At 34.6% G+C, this 22,500-nt stretch overlaps 1 protein-coding gene across 8 annotated transcripts in view; it reads left to right on the forward strand.

Moving 5' to 3' along the window:
* Window positions 1-22,500, forward strand: part of LOC124957397 (protein Fe65 homolog) — a 145,650-nt gene that overhangs the window by 84,675 nt on the left and 38,475 nt on the right. For 7 of the 8 annotated variants that reach the window (XR_007103516.1, XR_007103517.1, XM_047514415.1 and 4 more), the window contains one exon: window positions 15,120-15,480. Coding sequence is in view for 6 of the 8 variants with exons in the window: in XM_047514415.1 (XP_047370371.1) it covers window positions 15,120-15,480 (361 nt within the window). In the remaining 2 variants the exon portion in view is untranslated. Of the gene's footprint in view, window positions 1-14,629; window positions 14,815-15,119; window positions 15,481-22,500 lie in introns of those variants that run through there. The other variant, XM_047514418.1, reaches the window with a different exon arrangement.

Raw genomic sequence — 22,500 nt, forward strand, 5'->3', positions numbered from 1 at the left:
AAATTTTATTTATGGGGAACTATGACTCTCATAAATGTAAATATATGTATGTATATATTTTTTGTGTTTTTCTCTTTTATCAACATGGCCAATCAAAATTTTTAATACAAAACATTATATAATGCAATCTCGTAAAAATATTCGCTCTTAATAAATATAATTAATAAAATTACACACACACACACACACACACATATATATATATATGTATATATTTATGTATATAAAAGTAAAAAAATATTAACTGTAAAAAAATACATTTCCATAAATAACAATTTCGGTATGCATCGGGATATCATCGGGATATATAGTGATCGAAAAAAAAAAGAAAAAAAAAAAAAGAAAAAAAACAAAGGAACAAAGGAAAAAAGAAAAAAGGAAGGAAAAAAAATGAGAGCAAAAAGAGAATGCACATAGGAGGAAAAAAAAAGAGCGGAACAAAGGAAGAATTTGTCCGGATAAATTTATATGGGACACCGCAAAACATCGGTTTCAAAAGACAAGTGTTTCGTTCAGAGTCTCTCTCTCCCTCTCTCTCTCTCTCTCTCCCTCTCTTTTTCTCCCTCTCTTTTTCTTCCTCTCTTTTCCATCTCTTTCTATCTCTCTCTCTCTTTCTCTATCTATCTATTTATCTATCTATCCATCTCTGTCGACCTAATATCTTTTCACTTCTTCCCTCTCACCAGTTTTTCAAGAGGACGAATACTCTATGGTACCGAACAGAGTGCAGTAGTTACAAACCCTCACTACACCTCAGCTCACCTCACCTCACCTCAGCTCACCACACCTCACCACACCTCACTACCCCTCACCTGAAACTCACCCCGGACCAATCCCCTCTTCCAACATAGACTCGAAAGCCAAGGCCGTTGTATATATGCACGTTGATTAACCCCTTTGTAATTCCACCCTCGTAGTTACGTTGATGCCACAGCATTCCGCAACCATCCCTTCTCTCTCTCTCTTTCTCTTTCTCTATCTTTCTCTATCTCGCTCTCTTCTATTCAGTTTTTTACCCTTGCAATGGATACAACACCCCGTTCGACACCAAGCACTTTTTTCACCCTCTCTCTCTCTCTCTCTCTCTCTCTCTCTCTCTCTCTCTCTCTCTCTCTCTCTCTCTCTCTCTCTTTCTCTCTCTTTCGCGCCCTTCTTGACCACGTTAACCACAAATCCTGTTTTTATTTCTGCGCCACGTGTCACTCGATTAATACGTCATATACTACCCCGTCGCTCCTCCTTCTCCCCCCCCCCGACCATCACCCCCTTCCCGTTCCTTCCTTTTTCCTTTTGTTCTCCCTTTTTTTTTGTTGTTTTTGTGTTCTTTTTTTCATTCTTTTTTTCATTCTTTTTTTCGACGAACAAAAATCAAATATTCGAATTCATTTCTCTTTTGTTTGTTTGTCCTGGTTTTGTCTTCTTTTCTTTTTTTTTTTTTTTGGTTACAGGAATTCATTTCTAGTTTTTCTTTTTTGTTGTTGTAATTGTTGTTATTGTTATTGTTGTTGTTGTTGTTGTTGTTGTTGTTGTTGTTGTTGTTGTTGTTATTGACGTTTCAATCTTGAAGAAATAATTTTACTCTTTGGGAGTAAAAAAAAAAAAAGATATTTAGAGATTTTTTTTTTTTTTGGGTTCTGTTTCAAGGTCAAATTAGTAAAGCTTTAATAATTTCCTTGCTCTAAATTATCCTCTAATCTTTTCGAATTTTTAATCTTTACTGAGGGGGTTGCAAGTTTTAGTAACTTTTTTGTTTCTTTTTTCTTTTTTATCTTTTTTTTCATTATTTTTTTTTTTTTTTTTTTTTTTAACAATACGAAATTTGGATCGACTCGATCATTTAGTTCGTTCAGTTGGTACGAATATTTTTTATTTCTTTTTCTTTTTTTTTGTTTTCGTTACGCTTACGTCTTTTTTCTTTTTTTTCCTTTTCTTTTTTTTTTCTTTGTTATATTTCATATCCCCCTCCCCCCTCCCTTTCTTTAACGCAAATATAATTAAATGAATGAATACAATGTATAGCCTTTTCAACGCCATTGTTATTTAACCCCACGAAATATCATGGCATTTGAATTAATTAATGAAGTTCCCTACCTTACCGGCCGGACAAATGAAGCATTTGTAAAGGTCGATTAAGCCGATATTATTCATTTTAAGACGAATGCAAGCTCTAGGATATCTCGGCCCTTTTATATATTTGTTTATTATATATATATATTTTTTTTTTTCAAGCTTGAACAATACATTGAAGTGAAAAGAAAACGAACTGTTTCTCTTTATCTTTCTAAACATTGATCGATTTGATAATCCTTAGTTTGAATCGAAATAACGATTTTATTGAACAAATAAAAAAATTATTAGGATGACGTCATGTTAAAAGATCGCAAATACAATTTCCATTCGATATAAAAATTCTTTGATATTGGAGAGGCACGTATATTAATTTAATAATTGTACCAATTGAACACTTTTACCCTGTATAACATAACCAAACTACAGCGACATTATTCCGCAGTCATTCCGCAATAGTTGAGATAATGACTTGGCCCGTTTTCATGTCTCGAATAGTTCGCGAATAGGTCGAATCGTGGTAAATGCGAAAATTTTAATTGTACCCAATTTTGTACAGGATACGAGGATCGGGTTGCTAGGGAATTCGATCCAAAAGTTTTCGAGTTCTGGCTAAGGGTTCAAAAGTTTCCATTACAAATGCACTTTGCACTGCGTTCCCAGGATTACGTAAACGGTCAACTTTCGCTTTAATCGAATCGTTATTCAAATTCAAATGCAATTCTAACGATTTTATTCTATCGTCGTTTAAATCTTACGTTAACGAACAAGTTTGAACTTTCGCAGGATTAATAAAACGACGAAAGTATTGAAAAAAGGAAGAACATTGAAAAAAGAAAAAAAAGGAAAACAAAAATTGCAATATATCAATAAACGATATTTAATGATAATCATTGTCAAGGACATCAGGACACTCGAATCTCCTGGAAATCTGGTATATCAGGACAACTGGAATCTTTTGGAAGTCCAGGAAACCAGAACATTGAAATCTCCAGGTTGTCCAGACGACCAGGATAATGGAATCTTTTTGACGTCCAGAAGATCAGGGTAATGGAATCTTTTTGACATTCAGAAGACTAGGACAATGGAATTTTTTGGACGACCAGAAGACCAGGATAATGGAATCTTCAGAATGTCCAGAAGATCAGGATAATGGAATTTTTTGGACGTTCAGAAGACCAGGACAATGGAATCATTTGGGTGTCTAAAAGATCAGGACACTGGAATGTTTTGGACGTTCAGAAGACCAGGATAATGGAATCATTTGGGTGTCTAGAAGACCAGGACATTGGAATCTTTTGAAGGTCCAGGATAACAGGAACAATATACTTACTCGTTTGTTGTAGTTTGTCCTGTACTTCAACGTACAAACGATTTTTCCTTTAGTTGTTTCGAAGAAGCAATTAATCAAGATGTGATAGTGTTACAACCGGTTTCTCTGGTCTATGGGGTTAGTGTCAAAGGCCACCGAGAGAGTACTCGGTCAAATCTTGTTCGGTCAACGTAATTAGTCGTCAGAGTCTATCCATCCTGTTATTCCCTTACGTGTTCAAATATTTAACGTAGACTTTGTTTGAAGATCTAGCGAAACAGAGAAACATAATTATTTTAATTTACGTTTAAATTTTGGTATGATCAAAAGAATGTAAGCAAGACAGAGAAAAAGAGAGAGAGATAGAGAGAGAGAGAGAGAGAGAGAGAGAGAGAGAGAGAGAGAGGGAAAAAGAGTAATGGTATAGGGGATAGTACGTTTTATCTTTTCTCGAGTACGTTTAATGGTGTTAGGACTTTTCTCTTCATTTTAAACCTCCATAACACTCTCTTATACTCATTCTATCTCTTTTTCTAGTAACGTGTCTTTGGCTCTATGGCTTTGGCTCTCTCTCTCTCTCTCTCGCTCTCTCTCTCTCTCGCTCTCTCTTTCTATGGCTTTAAAAGAAATTCGATGAAAAGGTTCACTGGCGAGATGCCAGCTTCTGTAAATGGGAAGAGACCAAAGCTACGAAAGCTTCGAGCTTTTCATTTTGATCGATCGCTACTCTCTTTCTCTCTCTCTCTCTCTTTATTTATCTTTCTCTTTTTTTCAGCTATCTTCCTTTTAATTGGTTAATACTTTTACATTTTTGCGGATTACAAAAAATTGCGAATGTGATGGATAATTAATATTGCATACGCACGTGATAAAATCTTAGCGATATTCTGAAATTTATTTATTATTTTTTATTCAATTTAAAAAAATAAAAAGAAAGAGAGAGAGAGAGAGAGAGAAAATAATGTAAATATTTTACAATTACTTTTTATCAATAACAAAAATTAATTGTTTTTATTTTCGAATGATCACAGGAAAGGGAAACGGATCAAAAGTTTTTTAAAAAAAGAAAAAAAAATCCCTACGCCAGAGGATTCAAAAAAGTTTTTTCTAGATGAAAAATTGTTCAGAATCGATAGAACGAATCGTAAGTTTTATTCCACGAGTGATAAGGGTTTAGTTCGTGAAACCTTGAGAAGGGTTTAACATTTCGAGGACTTACTCGTAAATTTTCTACTGGTGATTTTAACAGCGACAAAGACAGAACTAGAAAAGAGAGAGGACATGATTTACGCGAAGGTCGAAGAGAAAGAATAGGTGAGGCGGGGGGGAGAGGGAAGACAGGGAGGGACTCTTTGGTGATAGGATTCACCGCTTACAACCCTTTTTTTGATAAAGGATCCCAAGGTACAAGGAGATTTTAGGATGTCAGATAGTAACCTTAAAATGTCCATCTACTTTCTCACGAAATATTATCGTCGATAACAGTATTTTCTCTGCTGATATTAACTGCTATTGGTCAGGGTCTTTTTTCTTTTTTTATTTTATTTTATTTTATTTTATTTTATTTTTGCTTAATCCAATCCAATCGATTCATTTTATTTTTCATCACATATTCCAATATCTTTGTTAATGCTATTGGCGTACGAGATTTTCTAAAAGATTTGTACAAATTTATAAGTCTAGTTTCTTTTTCTTTTTTTTTTTTTTTTTTTTCCCCATATAAATGTAAATATTTAATTTGATTCAAAATTCCACATATATATATATATATATGTATATTTATATATTTATATATTTATTTATTTGCTTATCGCAATGATTATTATTGTTTTATTATTTTTTTTTTTTTTTAAATCAAACGTTTGCACCTATCGCAACGTCGTAATAATTTCTTCTTGTTTCAGAGATTTTTCTTTAATCGACATTGACGCAAAACAATTACGTTGTGTCACTTTTGTCTAGGAACTTTTCAATCCTCTCATTTAGGGATACTTTTCGATCACGTCTAGAAACTTTTGGATTCAGCCTGTAAAATCTCACGAATCAATTCGTCTCGACGATTAAAAACCTTTACATATTGACCAATCCGTATGTAGACTTAACTCTTAATTTCAAAAAAAAAAAAAAAAAACGTTTACCCCTTTTTAAAGAACATAATCTCGTTAGCAAGACTATTAAAAAATTGCTTTTGTTCCTTATTTTCTTGTTTTTTTTTTTTTTTTTTTTTTTTTTTTTTTTTTTTTTTTGTTCAGAATAAACGACGAATTCACGTTGGAGGATGATCAAAGAGCTTACAAGTGTTCCTTTGCAAACGTCGTATATACGTAAAATGTTGTTAGGGGAGTTTAAAGGTGATAGGTGGCGGTGGGGTAGTTCGAGCGGGAGGGGAAGAGGAGGATTGGGATGGAAGGAAGGAAAAGCGGAAGAAGGGAAATACAACGGAAGATTATGCATGCGAGTAGGAGTCGTTAAAGACGAAAACGAGCGTTCCGCACGTATACTGCGGATAATCCGCACGAGCAAATTGCAATTTTACTAACACCTACGAATGAGAAGGTGAGAGAATATCTTTAGGTCGTAAGCTTTATACCAAATGTAATAGCCAATTTGAGTATATCTTTATAAGCTTGGATACGAACGATAAACGTTTAAAGTTTTTATTCCTGATTGGTGGTCAATTGGCTCCTGGTAATTTCATGATTGGCTCTTAACGCTTCGCGCGAAACTTTGTATTTTCAATTGAAAACTTGAGATCATTGCCATAAAAAAGAAAAAAAAAAAAAAAAAAAACGAAACAAGAAAAAGGACTATTGAAAATAATCATGCGTAAATGTGATCCACTTGAGAGAGAAAGAAAGTAAAAATAAAAAAAGAAAAGAAGAAGAAAAAGTGAGGAAACAAAACGAAACAAAACGAAATCCTAATTCCTTCCTTTTCAATGTTTATTTCTTCTTCTTTTTTTCTCTCCTTTTTTTTTTCTTCTTCTTCTTATTATTATTATTCATTTAGTTCGTAAAACGTAAGTGTCACCGAGAGAAGGAAAAGTTGTTGTTATCGGATAAACGACAAAGGTATCGGATATTAGTGGAATACAATGAAGAAGAAGGTTATGGGGTTGGAGGTATGATAGGTAAGGAGGGATGAAAAGAAGGACTGGGCGGGGCGGAGGATGGGGGGATGGATGGTGAGATGGTTTGCGTTTAGAAACACGAAGGATTAGTATCTAATACCATGGCAACCAAACGACGTTAGATACGATACTATCTAAAAATTTCACTCGGGTGTATCCTAGCAATATTGGTTTTACGATATAACCGTACGTAAAACCGAAAGATGTCTTAAATGCCGTCGTACGAGTAGTACGTGCTGTACGATGGGTATTAGGGTGTTAAGATGGTCGAATGGGGTGGTATAGGAAAAGTATGAGGGTTGAAGGAATGTATAGGTTCAAGGGGCCTTGGTAACCGGTTAGAAAGTCCTCGTCGGTCAGGGTAGTAACCTGTGTGATCTTGATATAGGTATATATAGATATGCGTGTGCATACATGTTTATGTGTATGTATGTATGTGTGTGTGTGTGTGTGTTTGTAAGGTACAAAACGTAGACGTCGGAGGTCAAAAACATCTAACCGACGATATTTCATCGCCGAGGAACCTAGACGATCGTAAAACAACTACAAGAGTACTAAGATAGAAAATTGTCGAGGGAAAAGCCGACTATATTTATTTCTTTTTTTTTTTCTTTTTTTTTCTTTTGCGGATTTTTTTTTTTTTTTTTTTTTTTTTTTTTTTTTTTTTTTTTTTTTTTTTTTTTTTTTTAAGAGCTCTGTTACGTCCTTGGTTTAATCGAGCCTTGCTAATATTAGAACGAGGATGTATGCGTGTGTTTATCTATGTATTACTTCGCGTTGAATTTTATTAGAAATTTCTAACGACGATTTTATTATCCCCCTACATTCCACCCTCTACTTTATCCTTAAAGTGTCTATACGATAGACATTTGGTAAATGATAAACCATGGCCAATGATTGGATTATAATCAGGCTGACCTTTTTTTTTTTTTTTCTTTTTTATGAATTATTAAATTTATTATTAAAGAGTTTATAACGAAATGGTTATTACAGCGAAATGTAATATCAATGATGGTAATAACAATTGTTTAGATTGAACCATAACTGAGAGTATTTATCGTTATTATTTCGAACGTAATCAATGAGTTTGATGATAATTCTTAATTCTCTCTCTCTCTCTCTCTCTCTCTCTCTCTCTCTCTCTCTCTCTTGCATTTTTATCCATCTCGTAAAAAAAAAATTAATATTTCATGATCAACATCGATATGATTCAATTTAACGAAGATTTTTATTCATACAAATCGTTTTATAATCGAAATAAAAATACACAAAAGGAAACAACAAAAAAAAGTCACTAGATATACAAATATTCTAGTGACTTTAATGAATAAATTAACTTGACTTTGGATTAACGCTAGGATCATTTGTTATTAACAAATGATAAAACTGTTAAATGAATGCGAACGAGCATGGAGCATCGGTTTTGTCTTTGGCTAACCTTAGGTGGCCTATGTTCCTGTTTTTCTGAAACTTCAGGAATCCTTTCTTTCCGTTCTTCCACGTAATACCACACCGCAATGTGGCTTTAAGCGCATACGCCAACGGCAGCTTTCCGTTTTGAACAAAAGAGAGACCTCGTTGGTGAAAAGAGCTCTGAACGAAATCCGCGACTCTAGGGATAGTACGCGCACACACATACACATACACGTACACATACACATAGATACGGATATCTTCTGTGGTCTACACACGATTTGGACTGCCGCGTTAACGGTCTACCGTAAAACAATGGGATTACCACAGGGTTAGATCGATGCTAAAGCTAGAAACGACTAGGGATTTTTTGAAGAATAAAAGAGAAGAACGAAGATGAACCGTGTAAATGAAAGAAAAGAGAGAACAATCAAAAAAAAAAGAAAAAAAAAAAAAAAAGAAAAAGTTTACATCTAGACATACACTGTAATTGTAAGTTTAAAATGATAAAATATCTTTTGTAAATTATGTATAAAACGTTAGATTATTATAAATATCTTGAGTTGTTTAAATTACTTCGATAAATAATATATAAAGTCAATCGTATTAAACTGAATTAAAATATACCGATCGAATTGGATTAATGTGTTCTCGAACATTAAATCTTATCGCGACACGTATTTCGTAAGCGGCAATGAAGACGTCTAACAATAAGAATGAGAGAATGAAAATAGCTCTTGTGGAATAGATATATATATATATATATATCCAATTTACCTTGAACCAATAATGACCTTCGTCGAGTGAAACAAACTCACAGGGAGACGTACATAAGTAAACTAACTAACTACAACGTGTGGTAATAGTACTTACGTGGTTAAGAATGACAGGATAAATAAAACGAAAGAAATGGACATGACGAAAATAATATTCTTCGATTGTGATTGTTATATCTTGGTAACACAGGAAATAAATATAATCAAAAGGTCTATCGATGTTGTTGTATCAGAAAGGACGTCTATATTTTTATTTTCTCTCTCTCTCTTTTTTCTCTTTTTTTTTTTTTTTTAACGTGTGCGTGTTAGACTATCGTTTAACTCTGACCTATCGCAAAGTCGATTGCCTAGCACGAGCTCACTCTCTCTCTCTCTCTCTCACTCTCTCTCTCTCTCTCTCTCTCTCTCTCTCTCTCTCTCTCTCTCTCTCTCTCTCTCTTTCTCTCTGTTGCCGTTTTATCGATCGTTCTTAATTCGTCTTCTAACGCATACATTGAAGTCTCACTATCGTTGGTGTGACTATTACCAACGATACACACGTTCGATCTATTACTAAGGGTTGCCATATTTCAATATCAAATAGATATGATAAAAAGAATATTGATATCGATAAGATATTAAAATATATACGTATTTATATAGATAAAAAATCGTAATCTTAAGCAAAGACTTCTTGTTTATGATACCGGTGACGATGTTCGATAGGAAAAAAGATGGAATCCAATATGGAAACCAAACATAACCTCAACAAAATTATTGATTCGTTTTATAAAATCAATGTTAATAATTTTACGTCGCTAATATATCAATTAAAATCTCAACGTTTAACTCAATCACGTTCAAGAGAACGATATTCAATAGCAATTAAAATCTGATTATAATTTGATAGAAATTTTTAATCGTAATTACGATCGTAATACAGGTAGTAGGATGATGATTAAAATTCTACAAGTTTTTGGGACACAAATTGCAAATATCAATCGTACGTATCGATGATAGTTAATCATAAAATTAATCTTAACAATTAAATCGTCGCTATTTCTATTACAATCGAGAAACTAAAATTTGGATATAATTTATTAACAAAAGTTGATCCTAATCTCAATTCATTCGGAAGATAATTAAAATCATCGAGAATTATTCTCGAATCAAAAAATATCAATTCACTGATCGTAATCCGAATTATATAGATGACTTTTTTATCTGACTCTTCTTTTTTCTTTCTATTTTTTTTTTTTTTTTTTTTTTTTATTTTTTTTTTTGCAATTTTGAAATATCTTCATCTTCGTCCAACTTTTACACTTTTGTGAACGAGGAGATAAAAGAACGATAACACAGCGAGAGCATCTGTGTCATTCTCGTTGTCTTTTAGTCATTGAACAAAAAAAAGAAGAATACTTCCTCTCCTCCTCCTCCTCCCCTTTCCAAGAGAAAAAAAAAAGCTTTACTCACTCGACGTAATTCCGCAGTAAAAAAGAAAATCCTTGTTGGTTTGTTCTTCTTTTCTTTTCTTTTTTATTTTTTTTTTTTCCTTCCTGGCTGAAGGAGGATTTCTTCGTTCGAAAAGATTGGCACGGATCGTGTCTGGCATAAAACTAAAGTAGCACTTTTTTCTCGAGGAAAACATGACAATATCAAGAAAGAAAAATATTTCTTCGAAATCAACAAAAGCCGATAATTCATAGAAGAAACAAAAAAAAAAAAAAAAAAAAAAACACAAACTCCGGTAAATTTCCATTTCCGTGTATAGAGTTACGTATATCAGAAAAAAAAAAAAGAAAAAAAAGAAAGAATGTTCTCTATTGATCTCCAACAACAAATGTTGTCATCCAATAAGCTCATAAGCCAGTCTATAATATATATATATATATATATATATATATATATATATACATATATTCATAGTTGTTAGAATGGTGGGGGAGATTGGAAGGTTAGGACGAGGCTAACTGCGTTTAAGGGTTTGCGTGCGGCGCCGTAGGTGAATGGCGCCACGACGTCTAAGCGTCGACAAGACGAGTGTTTTCCAAGTATGCGTCATCGCTCAGTTCTCCCATAGTCCATTGCACATAGACCAATATATATATATATATATATATATATATATATATATATATACAAAGAGTAAGAGGGGCAAAGACGCAGAGAGAGAGAGAGAGAGAGATAGGAAGGAAGGTCGTTGAATGTTCGAATAGAAGGACGAATTTCCACTTTCTCGAAGCGAACGAAACGATAACATCAAATTCGATCGATGAAATTCGAGCGAGAACAGAGATAAGGATATATACTCGTATGTACATAGACATACAAAAGTTTATATAGTTAATCGATCTAATCAAGAAATAGGAAGTGGTGGTTGCTTTTTTTTTTTTTTTTTTTTTTTTTTGTTTTTTATAAGAATTTGGAGGGAGAGAGTGATGACTCATGGGTTCGTACAGTGTGACTCAAAAAAGGAAAAGAAAGTTGATAGGGGAGGATATATTTGTCATTGTAATCGGAGATATACAAATTCGATGCTGTGTCAAGCAGAAAATCTTGATCTTTGTCTTTGGCCCTCATCTGACCGAAACTATATCCTGTATCCTCATACGAATCCCTCACTCAAAACTACCAAACTCTTCTTCCTTCAGCTCCCTTCCATACTCAGTTCCCAGACGCCATAAAACTTAACGGGCTCTTTCGAAATTGCCTTTTTCTTTTTCTCTTCCTTCCTCTCTCTCTCTCTTTCTTTCTTTCTTTCTCTCTTTTATTCCACCCCCATAACGAGAGACACGGCAGTTGCTCTCTTCGCACCCCATTCTCTTATGGTGGTATACCGTGCGAAAGACATTTAAGCTCGTAACTTCAATGTTATGGTGGTAGGCTGGGGTGGGCTTGGGTGGGCTGAGGTGGGCTGGGGCAAGAATTTCGTGTGTTAAAACGTCTGTATATGTCTATGTGTGTATATATAAAAAAGAGAAAGAGAGAGAATAGGGCTCAGAATCTTCTTGATCTCGAGCATGTAATCGTTGAGGACAAACTTTTGCTATTGGTCGATTCAACGGATACCGAAGTCTTTCGTTTAATGGGATAAAGAGGGAATTCACTTTATTTCGATTATCCTAGCGATAAAAGCGAATAACATATGGAATAACATTTAGACATTGTTAAAATTTTGAGAAACAAAAAGAAAAGAGAATTCTTCTTTCCTTCTCCCCTACCCGTTCACTTTCCTCCACCCACCCACCCATCCAACCAACCAACCAACCAACCAACCAACTAACCAACCAACCAATCGTCCACCCATCCAGAAAGTTTAACAACCGCAACGAAAATGACAGGAACGATAACGAGGGTTGGTAACAATGTGTATCCCTGTATTAAACATAAATTAGGATTGAAAAGGGTTGGGAACCCCGTGTAACAAACCTAACCTCAATTACAAACCACGGCCGATCAATTAAACGAATACACCATACAACCTGTTACGCAACTGTAATTTCAATACTATATATATTATATATATATATATATATATTATATATATACATGCATCAGTAAAATGAGTAATAAAACAGAAGAATTCCACTGTTTAACAGCCTGCTTTGTGTATAAGTATACGTACGAATATATCAGTGAAAGAGGGGGAACAAAGAGAGAGATAGAGTTGGAGAGAGGGAAGGGGAGAGGGGAGGGGAAGACTTATGTAAGAATGCAGAAGGAAAGCTACTCATTGGCAGTCGTTGGGTGTTCAACTCGCAGCCCCCCTATTTTGAAAGTTCAACTAGACTCTGTGGAAGGAATCGATTGGGTGACTCATCGAGGGCGGTGACAAAACTCTCTCTCTCTCTCTCTCTCTCTTTCTGTTTCTCTCTAACCTTCCAAGAAATTCTCTCTCTCTCTCTCTCTCTCTCTCTCTATCTATCTCTCTGAGGCCTTGATCTCCCCTCTTCTTATCCTTCCTCTATCTCTCTCTCTTTCTGTCTCTCTTCCTTTTTGTTCTATCTCACTTTAAAAGCTTTTTCTTTCTGGTAAAATAACGAGATGTGCACTTGGAAACGTAATTCTCCCTCTCCCTTTCCCTCTCTCTCTCTCTCTCTCTCTTCCTCTTTTTATCTATCTCTCTGTCTCTGTCTGTTTCTCTGCAACTGCAGTTAGTCAATTTACTTGGGCAAAGTGTCGGCCTCCTTGTCGACAGAATCTCTTGTTAGTTTTCTTGTTTCCTTGTTTTTTTTTTTTTTTTTCTTTCTTTCTTCAGTGCGAACGAAACTTCGTCAAATCCGCGCACGATAATTATGGGGTTACGTTAGAGTGGGATGGGGTGGGCTCGGGGGGGAGAAAGGAAAAAGCGGTAGAACGGGGTAAAGTGGTTAACGTTGGGTCGAGGAAACTTCGTGGAACGAATGCGTGACACTAACCCTAACGAGTTGTACCGGTGTGTTGTTCCCGTTTTTAAAATCTACCTTAACTCGAAATAAAAGGGAGTTTATTTACGGGCGGATCGTTGAATTTTTAACGAGACGAGTTTATTTATTTTTTTTTTTTCTCTCTCCTCCAAACGCCTCGTCGCCCACGTTCGTTCATACGTTTGACGTCGCCATTTTATCGCAGTTAATATTGACGATTTATAATTTATTTGCCATCTTTACGTTTGATTTTATCGACGACGTTTCAAAATTACTTGCGTTTGTTTTTTGTCTGTTTCTTTTTTTTTTTTTTTTTTTTTTTTCTTTTTTTGAATAAAAAAATTAAGGAAAAGAAGAAAAGAGAAAAAAAACTGTGTGCGTTCTCGTAGACATAAACTTTTGGTTTATTGCTGTTTTGGAATTTTGACTAAATCGATAATGAATTATGTCTACTCTGAATTCTAATTAGATTGTGACCTATTAACGATTACGATTTCACGGATTGTGATTGCCCTAATTACTTTTTCGATTTAATAATGACTTAATTATTATCTTAATTGAGATTTGATATGACCTGATGATAATGATTTTCAATTACGATGAAGTTTTCATTTACTTCAAACGTCTTAGTCACGATCTATTACTTAGTGTTACTCGATCGTAATACGAATTATAATTTATTATGACTTTTAGTTTTTTTAATTGATATCGTGACTGAATGAACGCGCAAGGTTTCTTTTTCTTTTTTAATTTTCTCTTGAACGATTTACGTAGAGTGATAGGAAGGATATGGGGTGGGCAAGTAGGGTGGGCAGGTAGGGTGGGCAGGTAGTACGGGCAAGTATGGTGGGCAGGTTGGAAATGAACGATCGAGTGTCTCCTTTTTCAAATTTTTCGATTGAACACCCGAGTAATCGAATGATAAGAGAGAGAGAGAGAGAGAGAGAGAGAGAGATAAAAATAAAGAAAGAAAGGAAAAGAGAATAATACGGAAGAATACCCAGGCTACAAAATCTCATATAAACCCAGACAAACGACATGAGTTGCGTTTTAGCTCGATCGACTAATTAACTCTTCAGAACGATGCTCCATTGTTCGTACATTCCCACCTGTCACGGTTCTTTACCCCTCATCTAACGCCCACCTAACCCCTACCCTCACCCTCTCTCTCTTTATCTGTCTATATATATATATATATATATATATAGTGTGTATATATATGTATCTATCTCGTTTCATCTTTTAACAAACAAAGAACAAAGACACTTGAGCGGTTGTTGGAATCGATTTAACGCTTTAATCGAGCCAACATCTCAAGTATAGTTATTCAAAAGTATTACTATTGCGGAATAATTGAAGGATTTTCAACGATCCTAACTAACGTTCGAATTGATTTCAAAATTAAAAAAGAAGACAGAAAGAGAGAGAGAGAAAGAGAAAGAGAAAGAGAGAGAGAGAGAAAGAGAGATAGAAATAGGATAGAATAATGAACAGTGGCCTATTGATCAGACCTTGAACTTGGACTCTATTATAATAATAATTGGCATATATATCAGTGATTGAAAAAAATAAATTAACAGTTAATAGTGTTTGAACATAAGTGTAAATAAGTATCGAGGAGCCAAAGGATAATTTTGACAATATGACGTTATCCTCGGAGGAACATGGATACTTTCTGTCGATGGATGTACAACATCGTTCTCGCGACTGCCATTTGTCTCAGGATGATCAGTGAGTAGCTGCGAGAACAAAGTTAAACGAAATGTTCCGTGGATTATGGGAATAAGAGGTTAGAGAATTGGGAGACGGAGGGGGGGGGGATAACAACTCTGCAAAATAATAATTAATCATATATCATTTATATATCTCGATCGATCGATCAAAAACAATCAATGATAATATTAATCATAGATCTAATTGTTAATGATACAAAATATTATCCGATAAATGTGTTTCATTGTATTATTGAGTGAGAATTAAAGAAGTAACAACAACAACAACAACAACAACAATATTTTTGTTCATCGTTTGTTTAGAAAATGGATTGCTTTCCTTCGAGAATCCGAATTATCATTTGGATCCGGCACGATTGGATGATGCATTGAACAGCAACGGAAATGGCAGCTCCCTCTATGACGAATTGTATCAAGAATTAGTTGGCAATGGCGGCAGGGGTGGAGAGGTCACTGGCGGCGTCGGTGGAGGCGGCGGCGGCGGTGGTGGTGGTGGCGGTGGCGGTGGCGGAGGCGGAGGAGGAGGTGGTACGAGGGTTCAAGCACGCAGGACTTACGCGAGCTTGGATCTGGGCAGCATGGGGGTTGACGTCACTCAGGGTCCCCTCACCCTGGATTCCGTGACCGAGGACGCAGCTGACAATACGGATAACCATAACCTAGGGTGAGTCTCATGAACATTTTTTATAGCTGCTAATTATTACGTCAGATCAAGATTAAAGCCGATTTTAGAAATGGGTCATTGGGACCCTTGTGGTTAACTGATTAACACCTGATAAACCGACTGTAGTCGGGGGTCAAAGGTCACTGGGTGTTCTGTTACTTCTTCGATGTCTTTTTTCTTTCTATTTTTTCTTTTTTTTTTTTTTTTTTTTTTTTTTGACTCACGATCATCTTCTTTTGTTTTTGTCTTCTTCGTCAAGAAACAAAAATGTTCTTCGTGATTTTTGCATTCCGCGGAATGAAGAAGGAAAAAAAACGTGTGTACGTGTATATATGTAAACAAAAAAAAAATAAATAAAAAAATAAATAAATAAAAAAAGAAAATGATCTAAACAATCCAGACACGATCCTAATAAAATCCAATTCCTCCAAAATCAACCATTATAACACGTGCCCTCCTTCTCTCATACCACCAATTTTTTGGATCACTTCATTGTCACATTCTATGTTCATATTTCTTAAGCATTGATCTGAACTTCTTCGATGGGAATCCCTTTATCCCGATGAAACAGAGATATCAGTATATATAGTAATCTTAGATCCTGAAGGAAGAGTGGTATAACTGAGAGAAAAAAAAAGAAGAGAGAGAGAGAGAGAGATCAGTTTCTCCAAAGGGAAATGAATGATCCCAATGTAATATAAGGTCCAGTCAGTTAGACCTAACCGATAAAATTCCCAAGTTGGACCTCATCGAGATCCTGCATAAAATTTCAATAAATCCGAGCACAAAAAGAAACGAAACGAAACGAAACGAAAGACGAACAGGCGGCTGAAGGGTGGTTATTGAGTATGGGGAAGTGGAACGTGTTTTGTTAAAAGGGCTGCTACAAGATGGTCGAGACTTATTTGCAAAAAAAAAAAAAAAAAAGAAAAGGGACAGCAGTTAAGGACGAGTTATTCATCGAATGGAAATAAAAATAAAAGTAAAAATATAAAAAAAAAAGAACGAAGGTGAAAAAAAATTTTCTTACAACCCCATTTATCATTTTCTTATACGTATCATGAATTATCCATCCTGATATTTTTATGGAGACTTTTACATTCATAAGTTGGTACGGAATGTATATACATATACATACATATATATATAGATATATATATATGTGTGTGTGTATGTATGTATCTATGTATATCAGGAATGATTGGGAAGCATTTTCACGATCGAAAGAAAGAGAGACCAAATTGAGCTTTTTCAGAAATCTCTATGATGCGATTTATTTCATTTTTTCCTTTCCCCGTCCCTACCGCCTTCCTCTGTCTCTCTCTCTCTCTCTCTCTCTCTTGCCATCTTTAAAGATCAGAGAATACTCTTTCACACCTCTGATATCTCTACTCCATTTTATCTTCGTACTGTGAAAATGAACGATTTTTTTTTTTTTTTTTTTTTTAATTATTTACTACGTGATTTTGCACAATATTTATGGATAAATTATCAGATCCTTTAATGGATTTTCGAAGCTATCTTAAAGATTGGAAATTTAAATGAAAATAGGAAAAGAAAATAAAAGAATCGAACGATAATGATTGCACATAATAATGTTCCATCAGTTCTAAAATCGTTTTAAGTATTTTACTGGTAATTGATTTTGATCGACATTGATTTTGCTAATATTTTGGGGTAATTAAAAAGTATTGATTTTCTTGAAAGTTAAGCAATTATTAAATAATGAATAGGTGAGGGATATTAAGAAGGGATGAAAAAATCCAAGTGCATGATCATAATTAAACATAACAATGCTCTACGTTAATTGGAAAATTATTTTGCTTGTTATTTTTGGGGTACGGTAAAAATTGATTATCTTGATAGTCGATTATGTATTAGAAAATGTGCAGATGAGGGGGGAGGGGGGTTTGATAAGAGTGGTTGAAAACAGTTAAATTCATGATAGAGTTCATCATTAATCCTTTTGAAGAATTAATTTTCCTAGTATTTTTAGGGTATGCAAAAACGTGTTGATTTTCTTGAAGGTTGACTTGGTATTAGATGACAAGCAGGTAAGGGGTGTTGGAAAAGGGATGAAAAGGCCCAAGGGTAAGAGCAACGCCAAAGTAGATTGAACTCAATCTAAACTTGCTACAAACTTTGCTAGTCTCTCGCTCTTACTCCCTCTCTCTCTCTCTCTCTCTCTCTCTCTCTCTCTATTTATCTATCTATCTATCTATCTATCTATCTATCTATCTCTTTACTGCTATCTTTTATACTTTTGTTGATCTCTTCTCGACTATTGCAATCTTATAACATGTTTCTCCTTCGAGCTATGTTTCAGTAGAGAGGAATCAAATCGATTAAGTACATACCGCGTAAATTGCATTAACGAATTATTTTGTTACCTTTCCTCGTTTAAAATCCTATGAAATAAACATTTGAATGGGTGGATGTACTTAATGTTATTGCACGTGTTCCAACAATCTCGGAAGAGTCTTTCTTTTTTTTTTTTTTTTTTTCTTCTTTTTTCTTTTTTCCCCAACACTTTTCGCTGTACTTATTCTTTGAATTTTATTCGAGCGCGTCGGAAATTTTCTTCTTCTTCTTCTTCTTCTTCTTCTTCTTCTTTTCTCTTGAAAATTGGATTGAGTTTTTTGTTTGAGATCTTTTTCCTTTTTTCTTTTTTTTTTTTTTTTTTTTATTTGAATTTTGTCCGAATTCTTACTAAAACTCTATTCCCGATTTGTTACCGCATATGATTAAAAAGTAAGTAAATAAAAAAAAAAAAAAAAGAGAGAAAAAAAAATTATTATTTTGATGAACACACAGAATGAATATGACAAATGAAACGTTTCATAGGTCACTGACATAATGCCGATCGAGACCTATACGAATTTCATCGATTCGACGCCATTACTATGAAACATTGTTCATGTATTAAAAGAAAATTGCAAAAATGGAGAAGAGAGAAAAAGAGAGAGAGAGAGAAAGAGAGAGAGAAAGAGAGAGAAAAGCTCCCACATATCTCCGTGGATGGAGTTATCTTTAACGATCGTGTCTGAGGTTGGGATATATCGAGCGTGAAATAAGTCGGCTTTTGTTAGAAAAAGAAAAGCTACTTTTCTGCCACATGCTTCATCCCTATACCCCCTGACTCTCCTCACCCCCTAACTTTTTATTCCCTTCCCTCTTCATCAACCCTTTTCTTTTTTATCCCCTCTCTCCATGCTCCCCTCTCCCCTTTATATCAAATCGAATCTGTCGTCTACGATAATTTTTCAAAGATGAAGGAAAAAACAAGGATAATACCATACCATCGTGAAAGTCAGGTGAGTATAATAAAACAGAAGAAAAAGAAAGAAAGAAAGAAAAAAAAAAGAAATGGAATAAAGAAGAAATATCACGATCTATCAAAAGGTCGGAATATAAAATATTTTTATTCGATTGTTAAGTTATAACGATCAATATGATCTATTCGAATGGATCCAAATAATAATCTTACATCTGTCAATTTAACGATCTCCGTATAAGTGATATGAAATGATCGTCAACACGAATTTCTAACATTTTTCAAATCGACATTTTAACAAGCAATCATGTCAGAGTGATATAATTTTATCCTTGTTTTCGATCTTATACAGTTTAACGCTTGAATATATTCGAAGAGTTTTGAAGTTCTTGATAAGGAGATTGATAGACGAAGAGAATCTAAGTGAATGTGTTCTCAATGTCGAACTTGTAAAGATGGTTATGCCTAGAGTGGTTGATACCTTTCCAATCTTCAACAAGCAAGACGTTTCCCTATCAACCTCGATGAAGATTGATGAGGATCGTATTAATCTATTCCCTAACACATCCTTCACCTGACTCTCACCCAACCACGCACTTTACACCATCGTATCGCCCACCATCTACCACCAACTGCCCACCATTCATCATCAACTGCCCACCACACACTGCCAACTGCCCACCATCCGTCACCGACCGCCCACCACACACTACCAACTGCCCACCATTCGCTACCAACTGCCCACCACACACTATCAACTGCACACAATTCGCTACCAACTGCCCGCCGTCCATTATCAATTGCCCACCACACGTTACCAACTGCCCACCATTACCGTTTATCTACTTTGTCCTTATCGCAATTTTAAATCTTTGATTTTTTTTTCTTTTTCTTATGGAAAAGAATGACGAATAGAACTTTCCAAATCAATGGATTGAAGCTTCGATCAGTTCATTCTTTACCCTCTCGATTCGTAATTGGTTTTTGTTTTTGTTTTTTTTTTTCGGGTCAAATGCGCCGGGGTGGGCTAATGGCTTCCGGGATACGGTCACACGAACCATCTTTAATCTCATTTCATAGGACGGTAATTTGATTTACGATTCCTTCCTGAAACTGTTTTCCGATCTTTTTAGAACTTGATCTGTCATTCGAAGTTCCTTCGGGGATTTCGTTATTCGTATATCGAAATAAATGATTGATACATTTTATTTTTTTTTTCTTGTTTTGTTTCCTTTTTCTTTTTTTTTTGTGAATATTTTTCTTCCGACTTTCTGATTTCTTTTTTCTTTTTTCCTTTTTGTTTTTCTAATCGCAATATCGAATCGATCATAGAATACTATCAAGGTATCTTCGCATGATATTTTTAATTCATTTGATGAATTTAATAATAAAATGTTTAATCAGATATCATCGTTGATAGTAATATCAAATAAACCGAGTTCAATTCTCACCTCACCGACGTATGTATGACGTATATAAGAGATCCCTACGTAGCTACGACCAAATATAAATTGATATTGATTTTAGTACCAAGAATACGTATGTACCTACGTACGTACGTTAACACACACACACACACACACACACACACACACATAGATGTTTACATTCGGTAGGACGTTACGGTTTTACCAACGAATATCATGCCCGAAGAAATACGAGGTGGTTCATCTTAAGTGGAATTTTCAACGATATATGGGGAATCCATGGTATTTCCTATATAAAAAAGGACAAAAGGAAAAAGAAAGAGAGAGAGAGAAAAAATATGATAAAATAAGAGAACGAAAGTTAAATTCAAAAATTTGTTCAAAAATTTCGTCCTTAAAAAAAAAAGTAAAAGAAGGAAAAGAACATTTAGATTTGTTTAAATCGAGAAAAAACTAATAACAGAGAGAAAAAGAGAGAGAGAGAGAGAGAAAGAGAGAGACAAATCCAATATTTTTGAACGTATATGTTTATATACAATATATCCCAAAAGGTTTAACGTATACTTCAGATATCGAGAATATCCCATAGTATAGGTCAAATCTTTTGGGACACCCAGTATATATATATATATATATATATATATATATGAGGTTCAAGCTAAGAATACAATACGAATATATCGATCGTATCCTCTTCAGAATTTTGTCGGTATATGAATTTTACTTGTATACATATTTTCTATACATACACACACATATATATATATGGATGCGTGTTTTTGTATATGTGTTCGTGTGTATGTATATCTATGTGTTTATATGTATGTATATAATATGTAGGTACGTACCAGTGAAAATTTCAATTCAGTATTTCCATTCTAACGAGATTCTAGCGATCGGCGCCCAAGGGGCTTTCAATTTCATGCAAATCGTTGGACATCGTTGGTTCTAGAAAAGAGAGAGATAGAGAAATAAAGAGAGAGAGAGAGAGAGAGAGAGAGAGAAAAGGGTTTCGTCCGCGTTATTAAAATGCTTATATTGGTCCAGGGTTACCGACGTTACGATAAAAAAAGGAAGGTAAAAAAAAAACACAAGAAAAAAATGGGATCAAATAAAACGTTCTCTCTTTCTCTCTCTCTCTCTCTTTCTCTCTCTCCCTCAGTTTGTCTGTCTGTCTTTCTATTTACAGGATAATTTTTATCGTTGTTCCTTTTTTAGAGGGTGGGCTATAGAGGTGGGCTGAGGTGGGATGAGGTGGGCCATAGAGGTGGGATGAGGTGGGCCATAGAGGTGGGATGGGGTGGGCCATAGAGGTGGGATGGGGTGGGTATCTATTATTACCGATTTAATGGGTGTTCAGTATGAGGGAGGACGGTGAGGGGAAGAAAAGGAAGAAGAAGAAGAAGAGCATCGATAAATCGCGTAATCCTATTAAAAAAAAAAAAAAAAAAAATGGTCGTCGATAGGAATGCATTTGAAGTTCGTTTGTTTGGAAGATATATATAATAGGATTTTATTTGGTTTCCACTCATTTTCGAGATAGATTTAAAGGGATTATCGATCAGCTTTTTCTTTTCTTTTTTTTTTCTGTGACAAGCGATCAAATCTATTTTCAGAATTAAGCATAATTGAAATTGATAGGTATATGGGATAATTGAATTATACCGGATTGCATTTAAACTCGAAATTAAATTTTGTTCAAGTTTTTCTTGAATTTTTGAATCGAATATTTTTTTGCAAAAATGTTTATTCCTTTTTGAATCTCGATTCGTACACATCCTCGAAATATCTTGATTCATATTTGAATGTTTATTTCAATTTCTCTCCTAAATTCGATCTAAATAAGTCTAAATTTTCTTTAAATTTGTAATGAATTTTCATTCGAAAGTTCCCTACGCTATTTCTCCGATATTTTCACAGAATTTTCGTTGAATTATATAAGAAACTATGCAGATGTAACACAGGGATAGAGAAACACAAAGACACGCATATAGAAAATCTCATCACGTTGGATATTCCGCAGACCAAGAAGAAGAAAAAAACAAAAAAACAAAAAAATAAAACAAAAAAAAGACAAAACAAAAAAGGAAAAAAGAAAAAGGAGAAAGAAGAAAGGAAGAAAAAGGAATAAATATTAATAATAGAAATCCTCGAAATACCTGGGAAACTGGGTCAAAGGTTATTTAATAAATTCCCAACGAGCGTCGAAATACTCCAAGAACGTTATCACGAATAATTATTATTAATTCCCAAGCGTAATTTACATTGGCACGGACATCCTGGGCTATCTCTTTCTCTCTCTCTCTCTCTCTCTCTCTC

The sequence above is a fragment of the Vespa velutina genome, chromosome 25 (assembly GCF_912470025.1).
Source record: "Vespa velutina chromosome 25, iVesVel2.1, whole genome shotgun sequence".
NCBI classification, from domain to species: domain Eukaryota; kingdom Metazoa; phylum Arthropoda; class Insecta; order Hymenoptera; family Vespidae; genus Vespa; species Vespa velutina.